The 21,199-nt window shown below is 60.0% G+C and overlaps 1 protein-coding gene across 1 annotated transcript in view; it reads left to right on the top strand.

The window, feature by feature from the left end:
• The first annotated feature begins 1,273 nt into the window (after window positions 1–1,273).
• LOC117009232 (IQ motif and SEC7 domain-containing protein 2-like) overlaps window positions 1,274–21,199 on the top strand; it is a 54,968-nt gene continuing 35,042 nt past the window's right edge. The window contains 4 exon segments of the mRNA XM_033083470.2: window positions 1,274–1,518; window positions 5,345–6,201; window positions 10,786–10,815; window positions 19,975–20,022. Of these exon segments, the coding sequence (XP_032939361.1) occupies window positions 1,297–1,518; window positions 5,345–6,201; window positions 10,786–10,815; window positions 19,975–20,022 (1,157 nt within the window). The 5' untranslated portion in view covers window positions 1,274–1,296.

Genomic DNA, 21,199 nt, shown 5'->3' with positions numbered 1-21,199 from the left:
CCGGGTGGAGTCCAGGAGGTTCTGGGGGTCTCTGGGGGTCTCTGGGGGGCTCCGGGGGTCTCTGGGGGTCTCTGGGGGGTCTCTGGGGGGCTCCGGGGGTCTCTGGGGGTGTCCGGGGGTCTCCAGGGGGGTTCAGGAGGGTCTGGGGGTGTCCGGGGGTCTCTGGGAGGCTCCGGGGGTCTCTGGGGGTGTCCGGGGGTCTCTGGGGGTGTCCAGGGGTCTCTGGGGGTGTCCGGGGGTCTCCGGGGGTCTCTGGGGGGCTCCGGGGGTCTCTGGGGGGCTCCGGGGGTCTCTGGGGGGCTCCGGGGGTCTCCGGGGGTGTCCGGGGGGGCGGGGGTCCCTCCCCGTGCGGCGGCCGAACCCCAATCAGAGCCCGAGTTATTTGTGCCCCGTTCCCATGGCAACGGAGCGGGGCTGAGCCGGCGGCAGCGCCGGGGGGCGGGGGGGGACAGGGGGGGGGGACAGGGGGGGGACAGGGGGGGGGGGACAGGGGGGGGGGGGACAGGGGGTGGCACCGGGGGGGGCTGGGAGGGGACACCGCGGGGGGGGGAGGGGTCACACCCCAGGGGTCGCGGGGGGGTCACAAAGTTGGGGGGGGGGGAGGGGAGGGGATGGGGGGGGGAGGGTCCGCGTCCCCCCCCCCTTCCCCCCCGGGGGGTCCTGGAGGAGTTTTTTGGGGGGGTGGGGGAGGGGAAAGGGGGGGTCAAGCCCCGCCCCCTCCCCCATGGAGTTGTTAATTAAGGTTAATGAAGGGGGCGGGGCGGGAACGCCGGGGGTCCCTTCCTGGATTTTGGGGGGGGGGGGGCGGTTCATGGCCCGGGGGGGGGGGGATGGGGGGGGAGGGGTGGGGTTTAGGGTGGGGGAGGGGCTGCCTTAACCCCGCCCCACCCCCCCCCCCGCCCCGCCCCGCCCCCCACCCCGCTTCGCCTCCTCCCTCCGAGCTCCGCGCCCGGATCGGGCCCCCCCGAGCCGCCCCCCCCCACCCCCCCCCGCCCCCGCCGCCCCCCGGCCGGGCCACCCCCCCCTCCCCCCCATCCCCCCCACCCTCACCCTCACCCTCGGGGCTACCGGAGCCCCCCCCCCAACATTTTAAGACCCCCCCCCCAACATTTTAAGACCCCCCCCACATTTTTAAACCCCCCCCAACATTTTTCATTTTTCATTTTTCAAACCCCCCCCCCCACATTTTTTACACCCCCCCCCCAAATTTTTAAACCCCCCCCTCCCCCATGCAGGACCCCCCTCCCTGACCCCCCCCCACCCCTCCCCCACCTCTCCCCTCCCCCACCCCGGGCCATGGAGGGTTCGGGGGGCGGCGGGGCCCCCCCGGGGGGTTCCGAGCCCCCCGACCGCGCTGTGGAGTACCTGCTGGAGCTGAACCGGATTATCGCGACTCAGCGACATCTCCTGGCCTCGCAGCGCCGCCGCATCGCGCAGCTCGAGGGGCAGCTGCAGCGCCTGGCCCGCGAGAACCGGCACCTGCGGCAGCGCGGGGCGGCGGGGGCGGCCCGGCACGCGGTACGGTGTGGGGGGTATAGGGGATATAGGGGGGTATGGGGGGTATGGGGGATATAGGGGTATGGGGGCTATGGGGGTCTGGGGGATATAGGGGATATAGGGGGGTCTGGGGGTATGGGGAGTATAGGGGGTGTAGGGGGGATATAGGGGATATAGGGGTATGGGGGCTATAGGGGTATGGGGGGTATAGGGGTCTCGGGGTTATAGGTGTCTGGGGGGTATGGGGGATATAGGGGATATAGGAGGGGTATGGGGGGTATAGCAGGGTATAGGGGTATGGGGGCCATAGGGGTATGGGGGATATAGGGGATATAGGGAGCTGGGGGGTATAGGGGTTTTAGGGGTGTATGGGGGCTATAGGGGTATGGGGATGTATGGAGGTTATAGGGGTATGGGGCAGGTATGAGGGTATGGGGGCTATAGGGGTTATAGGGGTGTATGGGGGCTATAGGAGTCTCAGGGCTATAGGGGGCTGGGGGCTATAGGGGTCTGTGGGGTGTGTGGGGGCTATAGGGGGCTGGGGGTGTATGGGAGCTATAGAGGTATGGGGGTGTATGGGGGCTATAGGGGTTATAGTGGTATCGGGGGTGTAGGGGGGCTATAAGGATTATAGGGGTGTATGGGGGCTATAGGGGTGTATAGGGACCATAGGGGTCTAGGGGGTGTAGGGAAGGTATGGGGGTATGGGGCACATATGGGGGCTATAGGGGCTATAGGTGTATGGGGGCTATAGAGGTATGGGGGATGTATGGGGGCTATAGGGGCTATAGGGGTCTGCGGGGTGTAGGAGTATGGGGCAGATATGGGGGTGGATGGGGGCTGTAGGGGTATGGGGTTATAGGGGCTATAGGGGTCTGGGGGTTATAGGGGGGTATGGGAGTGGGGGGGTATGGGGGGTGTAAGAGTTATAGGGGTATGGGGGCTATAGGGGTTATATATAGGGGTGTAGGGGTATGGGGCAGGTATAGGGTATAGAGGTGTGGGGTCTATAGGGGTATGAAGATATGGGGCAGGTATGGGGCTATAGGGCTATGGAGGCTGTGAGGGATGTATAGGAGCCATAGGGGTGTGGGGGTGTAGGAGTTATAGGGGTATGGGGGCTATAGGAGTATGGGGGATGTGTGGGGTCTGTAGGGGTATGGGGGGTGTAGGAGTGTGGGGCAGGTATGGGGGTGTGGGGGCTATAGGGGATATAGGGGATATGGAGGGTGTAGGGTACGGGGGGTGTAGGGGTGTGGGGGATGTATGGGGGCTGTAGGGGTATGGGGGTACGGGGGTGTAGGGGTAGGGGAGCTATAGGGGTGTGTGGTAGGTATGGAGGGTGTGGGAGTGTAGGGGTGTGGGGCATATGGGAGTATGGGGGATGTGGGGGGTATGGGGGTACAGGGGATATAGGGGATATGGGGCAGCTATGGGGGTACAGGAGATAGAGGGGATATGGGGCAGCTATGGGGGTACACGGGATATAGGGATATGGGGGCTATGGAGGTATAGGGGATGTGGGCAATATGGGGGATATGGGGTATAGGGGGTACAGAGCATATGGGGCACGGGGGTATGGGGGTCATGGGGGTGTGGGGAGTATGGAAGACATGGGATGGGTATGGGGGGTGTAGGGAGTATGGGGGCTATAGGGGGTATGGGGTGTATGGGGGATGTAGGGGATACAGGGGTATGGGGTTGTAGGGGCATGGGGGTTATGGGGGGTACAGGGGGGTATGGGGATTGTGAGGTGTATAGGGGTGTATAGGGGTGTGGGGGATATGGGGTGTGTGGGGGCTGTAGGGATGGAGAGGGTATGGGGGATATGTAGGGGAACAGGGATATAGGGGTGTGGGGGCCATAGGGTTTGTAGCAGATATGGGGTGTGGGATATGGGGTGTGGGGTGTGGGATGTGTGGGATGTGTGGGTTATGGGATATGAGATACAGGATATGGGGTGTGTGGGATATGGGATGTGGAATATGAGATCTGGGGTGTGGGATATGGGGTGTTATGGGATATTGAGGTGTGTGGGGTGTGGGATATGAGACATAAGATATAGGGGAGGGGGCACTGGGATGGGGGCAGAGCAGTTCTGGGGTGGGGGGCAATGTTTGGGGGCTGCAGAAGCTCGGGGTCACAGAGGGGTCACCGGGACTGGGTCATGGGTGAGGTCACGGGGGGGTCACTGGGGCAGGGACCCTGATTTTGGGGGTGCAGAAGGGGGGTCCGGAGCAGGGCAGACCTGGCTCCTTTGGGATTGGGTCAGCGGGTCCTGAATTCTGTGGGATTGGGTCGGGGGGTCCTGGATCCTTTGGGATTGGGTCGGGGGTCCCAGGACTGTCCAGCCGAGGGCAGGGAGTCCCAGATCCTTTGGGGTTGGGCTGGGGGATCCCATCCCAGACTCTATGGGATTGGATCAGGGGGTTCTGGATCCTTTGGGATTGGGTTGGGGGTCGTGGACTATTTGGGATTGGGTCAGGAGGTCCTGGATCCTTTGGGATTGGATCAGGGGGGTCTTGGAACCTGTGGGATTGGGTCAGGGGGTCCTGGATCCTTTGGGATCAGATCAGGGGGTCCCAGACTTTGTGGGATTGGGTTGGGGGGTCCTGGATCCTTTGGGATCAGATCAGGGGGTCTCAGACTCTGTGGGATTGGGTCGGGGGTCCCGGGACTGTCCAGCCCAAGGCAGGCGGTCCCAGATCCTTTGGGACTGAGTCAGGGGTCCTGAATCTTTTGGGATTGGGTCGGGGGGGTCCCAGACTCTGTGGGACTGGGGGATTGGGTCAGGAGTCCCAGATCCTTTGGGATTGGATCAGGGGGTCTTGGAACCTGTGGGATTGTGTCAGGGGGTCCTGGACTCTGTGGGATTGAGTCGGGGGTCCCAGGACTGTCCAGCCGAGGGCAGGGAGTCCCAGACCCTGTGGGATTGGGTCAGGGGGTCCTGGATCATTTGGGATTGGGTCAGGGGGTCCTGGATCCTTTGGGATCGGATCAGAGGGTCCTGGATCCTTTGGGATTGGGTCGGGGGTCCCAGACTCTTTGGGATCGGATCAGGGGGTCCCAGACCCTGTGGGATTGGATCAGGGGGTCCTGGACCCTTTGGGATTGGGTCAGGGGGTCCTGGACCCTGGATTGGGTCAGGGGGTCCCAGACCCTTTGAGATTGGATCAGGGGGTCCCAGACTCTGTGGGACTGGGTCGAGGGGTCCTGGATTCTGTGGGATTGGGTTGGGGGGTCCCAGGACTGTCCAGCCGAGGGCAGGGAGTCCCAGACCCTGTGGGATTGTGTCAGGGGGTCCTGGACTTTGTGGGATCGGATCAGGGGGTCCTGGATCATTTGGGATTGGATCAGGGGGTCCTGGACCCCTTGGGATTGGATCAGGGGGTCCTGGATCCTTTGGGATTGGGTCGGAGGTCCCAGACTTTGTGGGATTGGGTCGGGGGGTCTCCTGGACCCTGTGGGATTGCGTCAGGGGGTCCCAGACTCTTTGGGATTGAATCAGGGGGTCCTGGATCATTTGGGATTGGGTCAGGGGGTCCTGGATCCTTTGGGATCGGATCAGAGGGTCCTGGATCCTTTGGGATTGGGTCGGGGGTCCCAGACTCTTTGGGATCGGATCAGGGGGTCCCAGACCCTGTGGGATTGGATCAGGGGGTCCTGGACCCTTTGGGATTGGGTCAGGGGGTCCTGGACCCTTTGGGATTGGGTCGGGGGTCCCAGGACTCTCCAGCCCATGGCAGGGGGCTCAGGGATGTCCAGACGGCTCAGGGCCGGCTCAGGAGGGTCCCACACAGCCCCGACCCGCGGTGCCACCCCCGTGTCCCCCTCCCCATTCCCCCAGGGCCACGCGGACCCCGAGGGGCAGTACCAGAACCACCTGGAGGCCGAGGGGCTCTACGGGGACCCCGAGCTGCCCTACCCGCCCCGAACCGAGCGGGACCTGCCCTACCCGAGCCACGGCGACCCCGACGGGGCGTACCCGCCTCACCTGGAGCGCGACGGGACCTACCCCGAACACCTGGAGCACGACGGAGCTTACCCGGAACATCTGGAGCGGGAGCGGCCCTACCCCGCACATCTGGAGCGGGACGCGCCCTTCGAGGCTCTGACCGAGCGGGACGGGCCCTACTCCGGCCGGGCTGACCACGAGCGGCCCTACCCGAGCCGAAAGGACCGGGACAGACCCTACCTGAGCCGAGCCGAGCGGGACGGGCCCTACACGGGACAGGAGGGGCAGTTCCACGGTGTCCTGGAGCGGGACCTCCAGTACCAAGCACACCTGGAGCGGGACGGGCAGTACCCGGGCAGGATGGAGCAGGATGGACAATATTCCAGCAGGATGGAGCAGGATGGACAGTATTCCAGCAGGATGGAGCAGGATGGACAATATTCCAGCAGGATGGACCGAGAGGGGCCGTACCCGGGCCGGCTGGAGCGAGAGGGGCAGTACCCGGAGCGGGACGGGCAGTACCCGGGCAGGGATGGGCAGTACCCGGCCCGGCTGGAGCAGGAGGGGCCGTACCCGGCCCGGCTGGATCGGGAGGGGCCGTTCCGAGGTCGGGATGGGCACTACGGAACGTGCTGGGAGCGGGACTGGACGCGGGGGCCGCTGAGCCGAGGCCCCTCCCGCAGCTCCAGCCCCGGGGGGGGACACAGCACCAGCGCCAGCACCAGCCCGGCCACCACCCTGCAGCGCAAGTACGGGCTGGGAGGGGAAATGGGGCTGGGGTCCTGAAAAACGGGGAGTGGGGAGGGGGAGGGAACAAGAAATGGGGCTGGGGTCCTGAAAAACGGGGACTGGGGAGGGGGAGGGAACAGAAAATGGGGCTGGGGATGAGGGATGGAGCCAGAAATGGGGCTGGGGTCCTGAAAAACGGGGACTGGGGAGGAGGCAGGACCAAAAACAGGGACTGGGGCGGGGCAGGGAACCGAAAATGGGGCTGGGGTCTCTAAAAATAGGGATTGAGAAGGGGGAGGGAACAAGAAATGGGGCTGGGGATGGGGGATGGAGCCAGAAATGGGGCTGGGGTCCTGAAAAACGGGGATTGGGGAGGGGGAGGGAACCGAAAATGGGGCTGGGGTCCCGAAAAACGGGGACTGGGGAGGGGGAGGGAACTGAAAATGGGGCTGGGGTCTCTAAAAATAGGGACTGGCGAGGGGGAGGGAACCGAAAATGGGGCTGGGGATGAGGGATGGAGCCAGAAATGGGGCTGGGGTCCCGAGAAACAGGGACTGGGGAGGGGCAGGGAACCGAAAATGGGGCTGGGGTCTCTAAAAACAGGGACTGGGGAGGGGCAGGGAACCGAAAATGGGGCTGGGGTCTCTAAAAACAGGGACTGGGGAAGAGGAGGGATCCGAAAATGGGATTGGGGATGAGGAATGGAGCCAGAAATGGGGTTGGGGTCCCGTAAAACAGAGACTGGGGAGCGGGAAGGACCTAAAAACAGGGACTGGGGGCGGGGGAGGGACCCGAAAATGGGGCTGGGGTCCCTAAAAACAGGGATTCGGGAAGAGGAGGGAACCGAAAATGGGGCTGGGGATGGGGGATGGAGCCAGAAATGGGGCTGGGGTCCCCAAAAACAGGGATTGAGGAGGGGGAGGGAACAAGAAATGGGGCTGGGGTCCTGAAAAACAGGGACTGAGGAGGGGAAGCGATCCGAAAATGGGGCTGGGGTCCCGAAAAACGGGGACAAGGGAGGGGGAGGGAACCCAAAATGGGGCTGGGGATGGGGGATGGAGCCGGAAATGGGGCTGGGGTCCCTAAATACAGGGATTGGGGAGGGGGAGGGACCTGAAAATGGGGCTGGGGATGAGGGATGGAGCCAGAAATGGGGCTGGGGTCCCGAAAAACGGGGACTGGGGAGGGACCTAAAAACAGGGACTGGGGAGGGGAAGGGAACCGAAAATGGGGCTGGGGTCCCTAAAAACAGGGATTGAGAAGGGGGAGGGACCCGAAAATGGGATTGGGGATGGGGGATGGAGAGAGAAATGGGGCTGGGGTCTCTAAAAACAGGGACTGGGGAGGGGGAAAGGACCCAAAATCAGGGATTGGGGATGGAGAACGGCCCTAAAAACCAGGATTGGGTTGGGGGGATTCAGGAACATCCCCCTAAAATCCAGGATCGGGGTCGGGAATGGCCCCAAAATCCGGGATTGGGGTTTGGGGAGCTCCAAAATCGGGGATTTGGGATTTGGAAATCCGGGATCCCAGACCCCCTCCCCTCAAAATCGGGGTTTTGGGGAGCTGGACACCCCCCAAAATTTGGGATTTGGCCGTCAGGGACATCCCCAAAATGCAGGATCTGGGATTTGGGAATGAAGAATGCGGGATTCCCACCAAAATTTGGGATTTGGGGATTTCTGGGACACATTCCCGGCTCAAAATCTGGGATTTGGGATCGGGGACTCCTCCTTCCCACCCTCCAAAATCGGGGATTGGTGGGATTTGGGATTCCCAAAAATTTGGAATTTGGGGATTTGGAATTCGGGATTCCCCAAAAAGGGGGATTTGGGGAGCTGGGATTTCCCAAAATCGGGGATTTGGGGATCCAGGATTTCCCAAAAATCGGGGATTTGTGGGATTTGGGACTCCCCAAATTCGGGGATTTGGGGATCCAGGATTTCCCAGAATCTGGAATTTGGCGATTTGAAATTCGAGATTCTCAAAAATCTGGGATTTGGGGAACCGGGATTCCCCAAAATCGGGGATTTGGGGATCCTAGATTTCCCAAAATTGGGGATTTGTGGGATTTTGGATTTTCCAAAATCGGGGATTTGTGGGAATTCGGGATTCCCCAAAATCAGGGATTTGGGGATGTGGAATTCAGGATTCCCCAAAATTGGGGATTTGGGGATCCAGGATTTCCCAAAATTGGGGATTTGTGGGATTTGGGACTCCCCAAAATTGGGGATTTGGGGATCCAGGATTTCCCAAATTGGGGATTTGTGGGATTTGGGATTCCCAAAAATCGGGGATTTGGGGATCCAGGATTCCCCATAATCTGGAATTTGGGGATTAGGAATTCGGGACTCCCCAAAATCAGGGATTTGGACATCCAGGATTTTCCAAAATTGGGGATTTGTGGGATTTTGGATTTTCCAAAATCAGGGATTTGTGGGATTTGGGACTCCCCAAAATCGGGGATTTGGGAATATGGAATGTGGGATTTCCCTAAATCGGGGATTTGTGAGATTTGGGATTCCCAAAAATCTGGGATTTGGGGATCTGAAATTCGGGATTCCCCAAAATTGGGGATTTGGGGATCCAGGATTTCCCAAAATCGGGAATTTGTGAAGTTTGGGATTCCCAAAAATCGGGGATTTGGGGATCCAGGATTTCCCAAAACTCGAGATTTGTGGGATCTGGGATTCCCCAAAATCTGGATTTTGGGGATCTGTAATTCGGGGTTCCCCAAAATCAGGAATTTGAGGATCCAAGATTTCCCAAAATTGAGGATTTGTGGGATTTGGGATCCCCAAAATTTGGAATTTGGGGATCTGGAATTTGGGACTCCCCAAAATCGGAGATTTGGGGATCCAAGATTTCCCAGAATCGGGGATTTGTGGGATTTGGGATTCCCCAAAATCGGGGATTTGTGGGATTTGGGATTCCCAAAAATCTGGGATTTGGGGATCCAGGATTTCCCAAAACTCGAGATTTGTGGGATCTGGGATTCCCCAAAATCCAGATTTTGGGGATCTGTAATTCGGGATTCCCCAAAATCAGGAATTTGAGGATCCAAGATTTCCCAAAATTGGGGATTTGTGGGATTTGGGATCCCCAAAATTTGGGGATCTGGAATTTGAGAATTCCCCGAAATCGGGGATTTGGGGATCCAAGATTTCCCAAAATTGGGAATTCGTAGGATTTGGAATTTCCCAAAATCGGGGATTTGTGGGATCTGGGACTCTCCAAAATCGGGGATTTGGGGATCCAGGATTTCCCAAAATCGGGGATTTGTGGGATTTGAGATTCCTCAAAATCTGGAATTTAGGGAGCCGACATTCCAAAAATCGGGGATTTGTGGGATTTGGGATTCCCAAAAATCGGGGATTTGGGGAGCTGGGATTCCCCATAATCTAGAATTTGGGGATTAGGAATTCGGGACTCCCCGAAATCAGGGATTTGGACATCCAGGATTTCCCAAAATCGGGGATTTGTGGAATTTGGGACTCCCCAAATTTGGGGATTTGGGGATCCAGGATTTCTCAAAATCTGGGATTTGAGGATCTGGAATTCAGGATTCCCCAAAATCGGGGATTTGGGAATATGGAATGTGGGATTCCCCAAAATCAGGGATTTGTGGGATTTGGGATTCCCAAAAATCTGGGATTTGGGGATCTGAAATTCGGGATTCCCCAAAATTGGGGATTTGGGGATCCAGGATTTCCCAAAATCGGGGATTTGTGAAGTTTGGGATTCCCAAAACCGAGGATTTGGGGAGCCAAGATTCCCCAAAATTGGGGATTTGTGGGATCTGGGATTCCCCAAAATCTGGAATTTGGGGATCTGTAATTCGAGATTCCCCAAAATCAGGAATTTGAGGATCCAAGATTTCCCAAAATTGAGGATTTGTGGGATTTGAGATCCCCAAAATTTGGAATTTGGGGATCTGGAATTTGGGACTCCCCAAAAAGGGGGATTTGGGGAGCTGGGATTTCCCAAAATCGGGGATTTGTGAAGTTTGGGATTCCCAAAACTGGGGATTCGGGGAGCCAAGATTCCCCAAAATTGAGGATTTGTGGAATTTGGGATCCCCAAAATCTGGATTTTGGGGATCTGGAAATCGGGGATTTGGGACTATGGAATGTGGGATTTCCCTAAATTGGGGAATTGGGATTCCCCAAAATCCAGGATTTGGGGATCCAGGATTTCCCAAAAATCTGAGATTTGGGGATCTGGAATTTTAGATTCCCCAAAATCGGGGATTTGTGGGATTTGGGATTCTCAAAAATCGGGGATTTGGGATTTCCAAAAATCGGGGATTTGTGAAGGTTGGGATTCCCCATAATCTGGAATTTGGGGATGTGGAATTCGGGATTTTTTTTGGACGGGGGGTGGGGGAGGGGAGGGGGGGGAGCAGGTGCGGGGTCTGGGGGGGGTCGTGACGTCACCGCCCCTCCCCCCCCCGGTCACCGTCTGTCGGTCCGGGGGCACCTGGGGACAGCGGGGACATTGGGGGGGGAGGGGCACTGGGAGGATTTTGGGGAGTGGGGGAGGGGCACTGGGGGGGTCTCTGCCCCTCACTGACCCCTCCCCCTCCCCCTCCCCTCCCCCCCCAGGTCGGATCGCGACAGCTCCAGGACAGTGAGGTCAGTGCTGCCCCTCCCCCCCTCCGCCCCTCCCCCACCCTTCCCCTCCCCCCCCCCCACCCCCCCACGGACGCCTGGGTCCCCTCCCCGGGGTGGGGGAGGGTGTCACGAGAGTCGCGACAGGGCGGTTCTGTCACGATAGGGCCGTTGTGTCCCCCCCAACACCCCCCCCCATATCGCGATAGGTCCCACGCGTCGCGATGGAGCCGGCGCCTCGCGGTAGGGCTGATATATCGCGACAGGGGGTGATATATCACGATATAGCAGGGCAGCACCCGGCGTGTCGCGACAGGGCCGGCCCGTTGTGTGACGCGTCAGTCACGGGCTCCGGGCGTGTCGCGACGGCCCCGTCATGTCGCGACAGGCGGGGCCGCGCGGTTGCCGGGGTGGCGTTGCCGGGCGACGGCGCGGGCGGTGACAGCGGTGACAGCGGTGACAGCGCCGGGGAGGCGACAAAGGGGGGGGGCGTTGTCATGGAAACGGGACCCGCCCCCGGCGCCGGCTCCAACCCCCCCAAAAAAACCAAAATGTCCCCAAAATGTCCCCAAAATGTCCCCAAATGGCGCCGGGGTGCGGGAGGGGCCGTGGGGGGGGGGTGACACCGGCAGGGCAGGTGACAGTGACGGGGGTGACACCGCGGGTGACACCGGCGTGAGAGGGCAGGGCCGGGGTGTGCACGAGGGACACGGGGGTGGCACTGGGTGACACTGGGTGTGACACCGGGTGTGACACCGGGTGTGGCACTGGGTGACAGCATGTGACACTGGGTGTGACACTGGGTGACACTGGGTGACACTGGGTGTGACACTGGGTGTGGCACTGGGTGACACCGAGTCTGGCGTTGGGTGACACTGGGTGTGACACTGTGTGACACTGGGTGACAACGGGTGTGACACCGGGTGTGGCACTGGGTGACACTGGGTGTGACACTGGGCGTGGCACTGGGTGACACCGAGTCTGGCGTTGGGTGACACTGGGTGTGACACTGTGTGACACTGGGTGACAACGGGTGTGACACCGGGTGTGGCACTGGGTGACACTGGGTGTGACACTGGGCGTGGCACTGGGTGACACCGAGTCTGGCGTTGGGTGACACCAGGTGTGACACTGAGTGTGACATTGTGCGTGCCATTGTGTGTGACACTGGGTGTGACATTATGTGACAGTGTGTGTGACACTGGGTGACACTGGGTGTGGCACTGGGTGACAGCGTGTGACACTGGGTGACACTGGGTGACACTGGGTGTGACACTGGGTGTGGCACTGGGTGACACCGAGTCTGGCGTTGGGTGACACCAGGTGTGACACTGAGTGTGACATTGTGCGTGCCATTGTGTGTGACACTGGGTGTGACATTATGTGACAGTGTGTGTGACACTGGGTGACACTGGGTGTGGCACTGGGTGACAGCGTGTGACACTGAGTGTGACACTGGGTGACACTGGGTGACACTGGGTGACACTGGGTGATACTGGGTGTGGCACTGGGTGACACCGGGTGTGACGTTGGGTGACACCGGGTGTGGCACTGGGTGACACCGGGTGTGACACTGGGTGTGACATTGTGCGTGCCATTGTGTGTGACACTGGGTGTGACATTATGTGACATCGTGTGACACTGGGTGACACTGGGTGTGGCACTGGGTGACACTGAGTGTGACATCGTGCGTGCCATTGTGTGTGACACCGGGTGTGACACTATGTGACAGTGTGTGTGACATTGAGTGTGACACTGTGTGACATGTATGTGACACCATGGCACTGTGTGTGACATCGTGTGACACTGGGTGTGACACTGTGACACTGTGACAGACACCATGTGGGACACTGGGTGCGACACTGTGTGACATTGTGTGTGACATCGTGTGACACTGTGTGTGACACTGTGACACCGTGTGTGACATCATGTGACACTGGGTGTGACATCATGTGACACTGGGTATGACATTGGGTGTGACGTTGTGTGTGACACTGTGTGACATCGTGAGACACTGTGTGACACCGTGTGTGACATCATGTGACACTGTGTGACACTGTCTGACACTGGGTGAGACACTGGGTGTGACACAGTGTGACAGTGTGACACTGTGTATGATGCCATGACACCATGTGTAACACCATGTGACATCATGTGACACTGTGTGACACTGGCACCATGTGGCACCGTGCATGACACTGTATGTGACACCGTGTGTGACACCGTGTGACACTGACACCTTGTGACACCGTGTGTGACACTGACATTGTGTGTGACACTGTGACGCCATGTGACACTGGGTGTGACACTGTGACAACATGTGACATCATGTGACACTGTGCGTGACACCATGTGTGACATTGTGTGTGACACTGGGTGACACTGTGTGTGACATTGTGTGTGACGCCGAGTGTGACACCCTGTGACACCCTGTGACACCGTATGACACTGTGTGTGACACTGTGACACTGTGTGACATCATGTGACACTGTGTGTGACATTGTGCGTGACACTGTGTGTGACACCTTGTGACACTGTGTGACATTGTTTGTGGCATGTATGTGACACCATGTGGCACCATGACACCATGTGTGACATCATGTGACACTGTGTGACACTGGCACCGTGTGACACCGTGCATGACACTGACATTGTGTGTGACACTCGGTGTGATATCGTGTGTGACATTGTGCGTGACACCCTGTGACACCCTGTGACACCATGTGACACTGTGTGTGACACTGTGTGTGACACTGTGTGACATCATGTGACACTGTGTGACATTGTGTGTGACATTGTGACACTGTGTGTGACATTGTGTGACACTGGGTGTGGCACTGTGTGACAGGTATGTGACACTGTGACACTGTGTGACATTGTGCGTGACACTGTGTGACACTGTGACACTGTGTGACACCGTATGACACTGTGTGTGACACCGTGTGTGACACTGTGTGTGACACTGGCATTGTGTGTGACACTGGGTGTGACACTGGCACCATGTAACACCGTGTGTGACACTAGGTGTGACACTGTGACACTGTGTGACACTGGGTGTGACACTGCGTGACACTGGCACTGTGTGACACCGTGCATGACACTGTATGTGACACCATGTGATGCTGACACCATGGGACACCGTGTGTGACACTGACGTGTGTGACACTGGGTGTGACATCGTGTGTGACATTGTGTGTGACACCGTGTGACACCCTGTGACATTGTGTGTGACACTGTGTGACATCAAGTGACACCATGTGTGACACTGTGTGTGACACCGTGTGACACCGTGTGTGACACCCTGTGACTCCCTGTGCCACCCCATGCAGAGCGTGTGACAGCCGGTGACACCGTGCCGGGGTGACAGCCACGTGTCACCCTGTGCAGGGCATGTGACAGCGCGTGTGACACCAGGGGCTGTGTGACACCGAGTGACACCGAGTGACACCCAGAGTGCCACTGTGCCAGGGTGTCCCACCCTCGTGTGACACTGTGACACCAGGTGTGACACCAAGTGACACTGCAACATGTGACATTGTGTGTGACACTGGGACACCATGTGACAGTGTGTGTGACACCAGGTGTGACACTGTGTGTGACACTGTGACACCGTGTGACACTGTGTGTGACACCAGGTGTGACACTGTGTGTGACACTGTGACACCATGTGACACCGTGTGTGACACCAGGTGTGACACTGCAACATGTGACACTGTGTGTGACACTGTGACACCGTGTGACACTGTGTGTGACACCAGGTGTGACATTGTGTGTGACACTGTGACACCATGTGACACTGTGTGTGACACCAGGTGTGACACTGTGTGTGACACCGAGGTGACCCCTGTGCAAGGGCCGTGTGACACCGTGTGACACCAGGTGTGACACTGTGCAACCTCGTGCAAAGGCGTGTGACAGAGCAGTGACACCGTGTGTGACACTGTGTGACACTGTGTGACACTGACATTGTATGTGACACCGTGTGACACTGTGACACTGAGCCGGGGCTGTGCCGGGGTGATTCAAGGGTGTGTGACAGTGGTGACACTGTGTGTGACACCAGGTGTGACACCATGTGACACCAGGTGTGACACTGTGCAACCTCGTGCAAAGGCGTGTGACAGTGGTGACGCTGCATGTGACACTGTGTGTGACACCATGTGACACCACATGTGACACCAGGTGTGGCATTGTGCCAGGGTGTGACACCGTGTGACACCGTGTGACACCGTGTGACCCTGTGCCACCCCTGTGCCAGGGCCGTGTGTCCTCATGCGCGGGTGTGCCGGGCTGTGTCCCCTCCCTGTCCCTGTCCCTGTCCCCGTGCCGGGCTGTGTCCCCTTCCTGTCCCCTCCCTGTCCCTGTCCCCGTGCCGGGCTGTGTCCCCTCCCTGTCCCCTCCCTGTCCCTGTCCCCGTGCCGGGCTGTGTCCCTGTCCCCTCCCTGTCCCTGTCCCCGTGCCGGGCTGTGTCCCCTTCCTGTCCCCTCCCTGTTCCCGTGCTGGGCTCTGTCCCCTCCTTGTCCCCTTCCTGTCCCTGTCCCCGTGCCGGGCTCTGTCCCCTCCCTGTCCCCTCGCTGTCCCTGTCCCTGTGCAGGGCTGTGTCCCCTCCCTGTCCTTGCCCTTGTCCCGTCCCTGTCCCCTCCTTGTCCCTGTCCCCGTCCCAGGCCGTGTCCCCTTCCTGTCCTTGCCCTTGTCCCGTCCCTGTCCTTGTCCCCATCCCAGGCTGTGTCCCCTCGCTGTCCCTGTCCCCTCCTTGTCCCTCTCCCCGTGCAGGGCTGTGTCCCTGTTCCTGTCCTTGTCCCCGTGCAGGGCCGTGTCCCCTCCTTGTCCCTGTCCCCATCCCAGGCCATGTCCCCTCCCTGTCCCGTCCCTGTCCCCGTGCAGGGCTGTGTCCCTGTTCCTGTTCCTGTGTTGGGCTGTGACCCCCCTGTCCCTGTCCCCTCCCTGTCCCTGTCCCCTCCTGTCCCCATCCCAGCCGTGTCCCCTCCCTGTCCCCTCCGTGTCCCCCCAGGGACCCCAAGGTCCGGCAGGGCCGGAATTCCGCCCGGGGCTTCCGGGCTGGGGGGGGCAGGGAAAGGGGGGGAGGGGCTGCCCTGAGTCCGGCAGGGCTGAGGGACCGGACACCCCAAAATCCCCACGGACATCCCCGGACACCCCAAAACCCCCCGGACACCCCAAAATCCTCCCGGACATCCCCGGACACCCCAAAACCACCCCGGACACCCCCCCGGACACCCCCCCGGATCCCCTAGAATCCCCCGGACACCCCAAAACCCCCCCGGACATCCCCGGACACCCCAAAACCACCCCGGACATCCCCGGACACCCCAAACCCTCCCCGGACACCCCCGGACACCCCAAAATCCTCCCGGACATCCCCGGACACCCGAAAACCCCCACGGACACCCCAAAATCCTCCCGGACACCCCAAAACCCCCCCGGACATCCCCGGACACCCCAAAACCCCCACGGACACCCCAAAATCCTCCCGGACACCCCAAAACTCCCACGGACACCCCAAAACCCCCCCGGACACTCCCGCCGGACACCACAAAACCCTCCCGGACACCCCAAAACCCCCACGGACACCCCCCCCGGACACCCTAAACCCCTTCCGGACACCCCAAAATCCCGGACAACCCCCCCCGGACACCCCAAAATCCTCCCGGACACCCCCCCGGAGACCCCCCCGGCTCCCCCAGAATCCCCCGGACACCCCAAAACCCCTCCGGGCACCCCTGGACACCCCAAAATCCTCCCGGACACTCCCGGACACCCCCCCGGACACTCCCCCGGACACCCCAAAATCCTCCCGGACACTCCCGGACACCCCCCCGGACACCCCAAAATCCCCCCGGACACCCCAAAACCCTCGGACACCCCTGGACACCCCAAAACCCCCGGACATTCCCCCTCAAACCCCCTCCGGACACCTCCGGACACCCCAAACCCCTCCCGGACACCCCCACTGGACACCCCAAAATCCCCGGACATTCCTCCCCAAATCCCCCCCCAAACCCCTCCTGGACACCCCCCCTGGACACCCCAAATTTTCCCCGGACACCCCAAGATCCTCCCGGACACCCCAAACCCCCCTGGACGCCCCAAAATCCCCCAACCTTTCCCCCCCGGACATCCCCGGACGCCCCAAAATCCCCCCGGACACCCCAAAACCCCTCCGGCCACCCCCCCCTGGACACCTCCGGACACCCCCAGGACCCCTCGGGACCCCCCAGCTTGGACCCCCCATGGCGTGAGTGGGGGACACTGGGGACACTGGGGACACTGGGATGGGGGGTGGGGACACCCCCGGGACCCCCCCGAGTGCGATTTTGGGGGGGGGGCTCAGGCCTGGACCCTCTGTGGGGCCCCTCCCCCACCCTGGATCCCTCCCCCTCCCCCTCCCCTCCCCCCCAGCTCGTGTCCCCCCCCCCCCACTCGTGTCCCCCTCCCCCCCCGTGTCCGTGTGTCCGTCCCCCCCTCCGGCTCTTGACTCGTTTCTCTCCTCTCTTTCCTCCCTGTCTGTGTCCGTCTGTCTGTCCTTGTCCCCTCCCTGTGTCCATCTGTCCCTCTGTGTCCTCCCCACGTCTGTCCATCTGTCCTTGTCCCCTCCCTGTGTCCATCTGTCCATGTCCTCCCCATGTCTGTCCGTCTGTCCTTGTCCCCCCCATCTGTCCATCCGTCCATCTATGTCCTCCCTGTGTCCTCTCTGTGTCCATCTGTGTCCTCTCCATGTCTGTCTGTCCTTGTCCCTGTGTCCATTTGTCCCTCCATGTCCTCCTCGTGTCTGTCTGTCCATGTCCCTGTGTCCATCTGTCTGTCCATGTCCTCCTCATGTCTGTCTGTCTGTCCATGTCCCTGTGTCCCCTTGTCCATCTGTCCATCCATGTCCCCCCCGTGTCCGTCTGTCCATCCCCCATCCGTCTGTCCCCCCCGTGTCCATCTGTCTGTGTCCCCCCCGTGTCCGTCTGTCCACCCCCCATCCGTCTGTCCCCTCACTGTCCATCCCCCCACAGTGACCCGTAGCCATCTGTCCCCCCCCGCTGTCCCCACGTCCGTCTGTCCCCACGTCTGTCTGTCCCCACATCTATCTGTCCCCATGTCCCCACTGTCCGTCTGTCCCCACTGTCCGTCTGTCCCCACGTCCGTCTGTCCCCACATCTGTCTGTCCCCACATCTGTCTGTCCTCACGTCCGTCTGTCCCCACGTCCGTCTGTCCCCATGTCCCCCTCACCCACTGACCCCATGTGTCCGTCTGTCCCCCATTGTCCCCCATTCACCTGGCTGTCCCCACTGTCCGTCTGTCCCCATGTCCCCATGTCCGTCTGTCCCCACCGTGTCCCCCCCATCACCCCCAGTCCATTGTCGCCATCACTCATTGTCCATCCCTGTGTCCCCCTGTCCCTTGTCCCTCTGTCCATCTCTGTGTCCCTTGTCCCTGTCCATCTGTGTCCCTCTGTCCATCTCTGTGTCCCCCTGTCCATCTGTGTCCCCCTGTCCATCTGTGTCCCCCGTCCATCTGTGTCCTCCTGTCCATCTGTGTCCTCCTGTCCTTTGTCCCCTGTCTGTCCCCTGTCCATCTCCCTGTCCTTCTCTCCCCTGTCCATCTGTGTCCCCCAGTCCATCTCCATTGTCCCCTGTCCATCTCTCTGTCCACTGTCCATTGTCCCCGTGTCCATTGTCCCCATGTCGATGTCCCCCATGTGTCCCTGTCCATTGTCCCCTGTGTCCCCCATCCATTGTCCCCGTGTCCATTGTCCCCATGTCGATGTCCCCGTGTGTCCATGTCCATTGTCCCCTGTGTCCCCCTGTCCATTGTCCCCATGTCCCTGTGCATTGTCTCCATGTCCATTGCCCCTGTGTCCATTGTCCCCTGTCTGTCCCCTGTGTGTCCATGTCCGTTGTCCCCTGTGTCCCCCATCCATTGTCCCCTGTCCATTGTCCTCATGTCCATGTCCCCCGTGTGTCCCTGTCCATTGTCCCCTGTCCATTGTCCTCATGTCCATGTCCCCCGTGTGTCCCTGTCCATTGTCCCCTGTCCATTGTCTCCTGTCCATGTCCCCCGTGTGTCCCTGTCCATTGTCCCCTGTCTGTCCCCTGTCCATCTCCATTGTCCCCTGTCCATTGTCCTCATGTCCATGTCCTCGTGTGTCCCTGTCCATTGTCCCCTGTCCATTGTCCCCTGTCCATTGTCCCCATGTCCATTGTCTCCACGTCCCCTGTGTGTCCCTGTCCATTGTCCACTGTCCATCTCTGTGTCCCCATGTCCCCGTGTGTCCCTGTCCATTGTCCCCACGTCCCCGTGTGTCCCTGTCCATTGTCCACCTCTGTGTCCTCATGTCCCCGTGTGTCCCTGATCATTGTCCCCTGTCCATGTCCCCATGTCCATGTCCCCCGTCTGTCCCCTGTCCATCTCTGTGTCCCCATGTCCCCGTGTGTTCCTGTCCATTGTCCCCATGTCCATTGTCCCCCTGTCCATGTCCCCATGTCCATGTCCCCGTGTGTCCCTGTCCATTGTCCCCATGTCCATTGTCCCCCTGTCCATGTCCCCTGTCCATGTCCCCTGTCCATCTCTGTGTCCCCATGTCCCCGTGTGTCCCTGTCCATTGTCCCCTGTCCATGTCCCCCTGTCCATGTCCCCGTGTGTCCCTGTCCATTGTCTCCATGTCCCCATGTCCCCTGTCCATTGTCCCCATGTCCACGTCCCCGTGTGTCCCTGTCCATGTCCCCCTGTCTGTCCCCTGTCCATCTCTGTGTCCCCATGTCTCCGTGTGTCCCTGTCCATTGTCCCCATGTCCATGTCCCCGTGTGTCCCTGTCCATTGTCCCCATGTCCATGTCCCCTGTCCATGTCCCCATGTCCATGTCCCCGTGTGTCCCCTGTCCATCTCTGTGTCCCCATGTCCATGTCCCCATGTCCATGTCCCCGTGTGTCCCCTGTCCATCTCTGTGTCCCTGTCCATGTCCCCATGTCCATGTCCCCGTGTGTCCCTGTCCATTGTCCCCCTGTCCATTGTCCCCTGTCCATTTCTGTGTCCCCATGTCCCCGTGTGTCCCTGTCCATTGTCCCCCTGTCCATGTCCCCCATCTGTCCCCTGTCCATCTCTGTGTCCCCATGTCCCCGTGTGTCCCTGTCCATTGTCCCCATGTCCATTGTCCCCGTGTGTCCCTGTCCCCGCTCCAGGTGCCACCCTCAGGTGCTTTGGCTGCTCCAACCTCCCCCCGCCCGCAGGTAAGAGCCGCCCCTCCCCCACACCTCGGACCCGCGGGGCCCTATGGGGGCCATAGGGGACAGAGAAAACACTATAGGGGCCATAGGGGCCACAGGGACCCATAGGGGCCAAATAAACCCCTATAGAGGCCATAGGGGACCGAGAAAACCCTATAGAGGCCCAAATAAACCCCTATAAGGGCCATGGGGGCCAGAGAAAACCCTATAGGGGCCCAAATAAACCCCTATAGGGGCCATAGGGGCCACAGGGCCTTACAGGGACTGTGCACATCCCAGGGCTCTATAGGGACCCATATAGATCCCTATAGGGGCCATACAGACCTCAAGGCCCACAGAGTTCTGTAGAGACCCTGGGGCTCTATAGGGGCCCATATAAACCCCTATAGGGCCCATACAGACCCCGGGGCTCTATAAGGGCCCATATAGGGGCCTATAGATCCCTATAGGGGCCATACAGACCCAGGGGCCTATAGAGGCCCATACAGACCCCTATAGGGGCTGTACACACCCCAGGGGCCTGTATAGGGCCATATAGATCCCTATAGGGGCCATACACACCTCAGGGCTCTATAGGGCCCCATATAGACCCCTATAGGGGCCATACAGACCCCAAGGCTCTATAGGGGCCCATATAGATCCATATAGGGGCTGTACACACCCCAGGGGCCTGTATAGGGCCATATAGATCGCTATAGGGGCCATACACACCTTAGGGCTCTATAGGGGCCCATATAGACCCCTATAGGGGCCATACAGACCCCAGGGGCCTATATAGGACCATATAGATCCCTATAGGGGCTATACACACCCCAGGGGCCTATAGGGGCCCATTTAGATCCCTATAGGGGCCGTTACAGACCCCAGGGCTCTATAAGGACCCATATAGATCCATGTAGGGGCTGTACACACCTCAGGGCTCTATAGGGGGCCATATAGATTCCTATAGGGGCCGTACAAACCCCTGGGCTCTATAAGGGCCCATATGGATCCATATAGGGGCCGTACAAACCCCTGGGCTCTATGAGGGCCCATATAGATTCCTATAGGGGCTGTTACAGACCCCAGGGGCCTATATAGGGCCCATATAGATCCCTATAGGGACCATACAGACCCCTGGGTTCTATAGGGCCCATATAGACCGCTATAGGGGCCATACACACCCCAGGGCTCTATAGGG

The sequence above is a fragment of the Catharus ustulatus genome, chromosome 32 (assembly GCF_009819885.2).
Source record: "Catharus ustulatus isolate bCatUst1 chromosome 32, bCatUst1.pri.v2, whole genome shotgun sequence".
NCBI lineage: Eukaryota > Metazoa > Chordata > Aves > Passeriformes > Turdidae > Catharus > Catharus ustulatus.
This window is presented reverse-complemented; position numbering and strand designations above follow the sequence as displayed.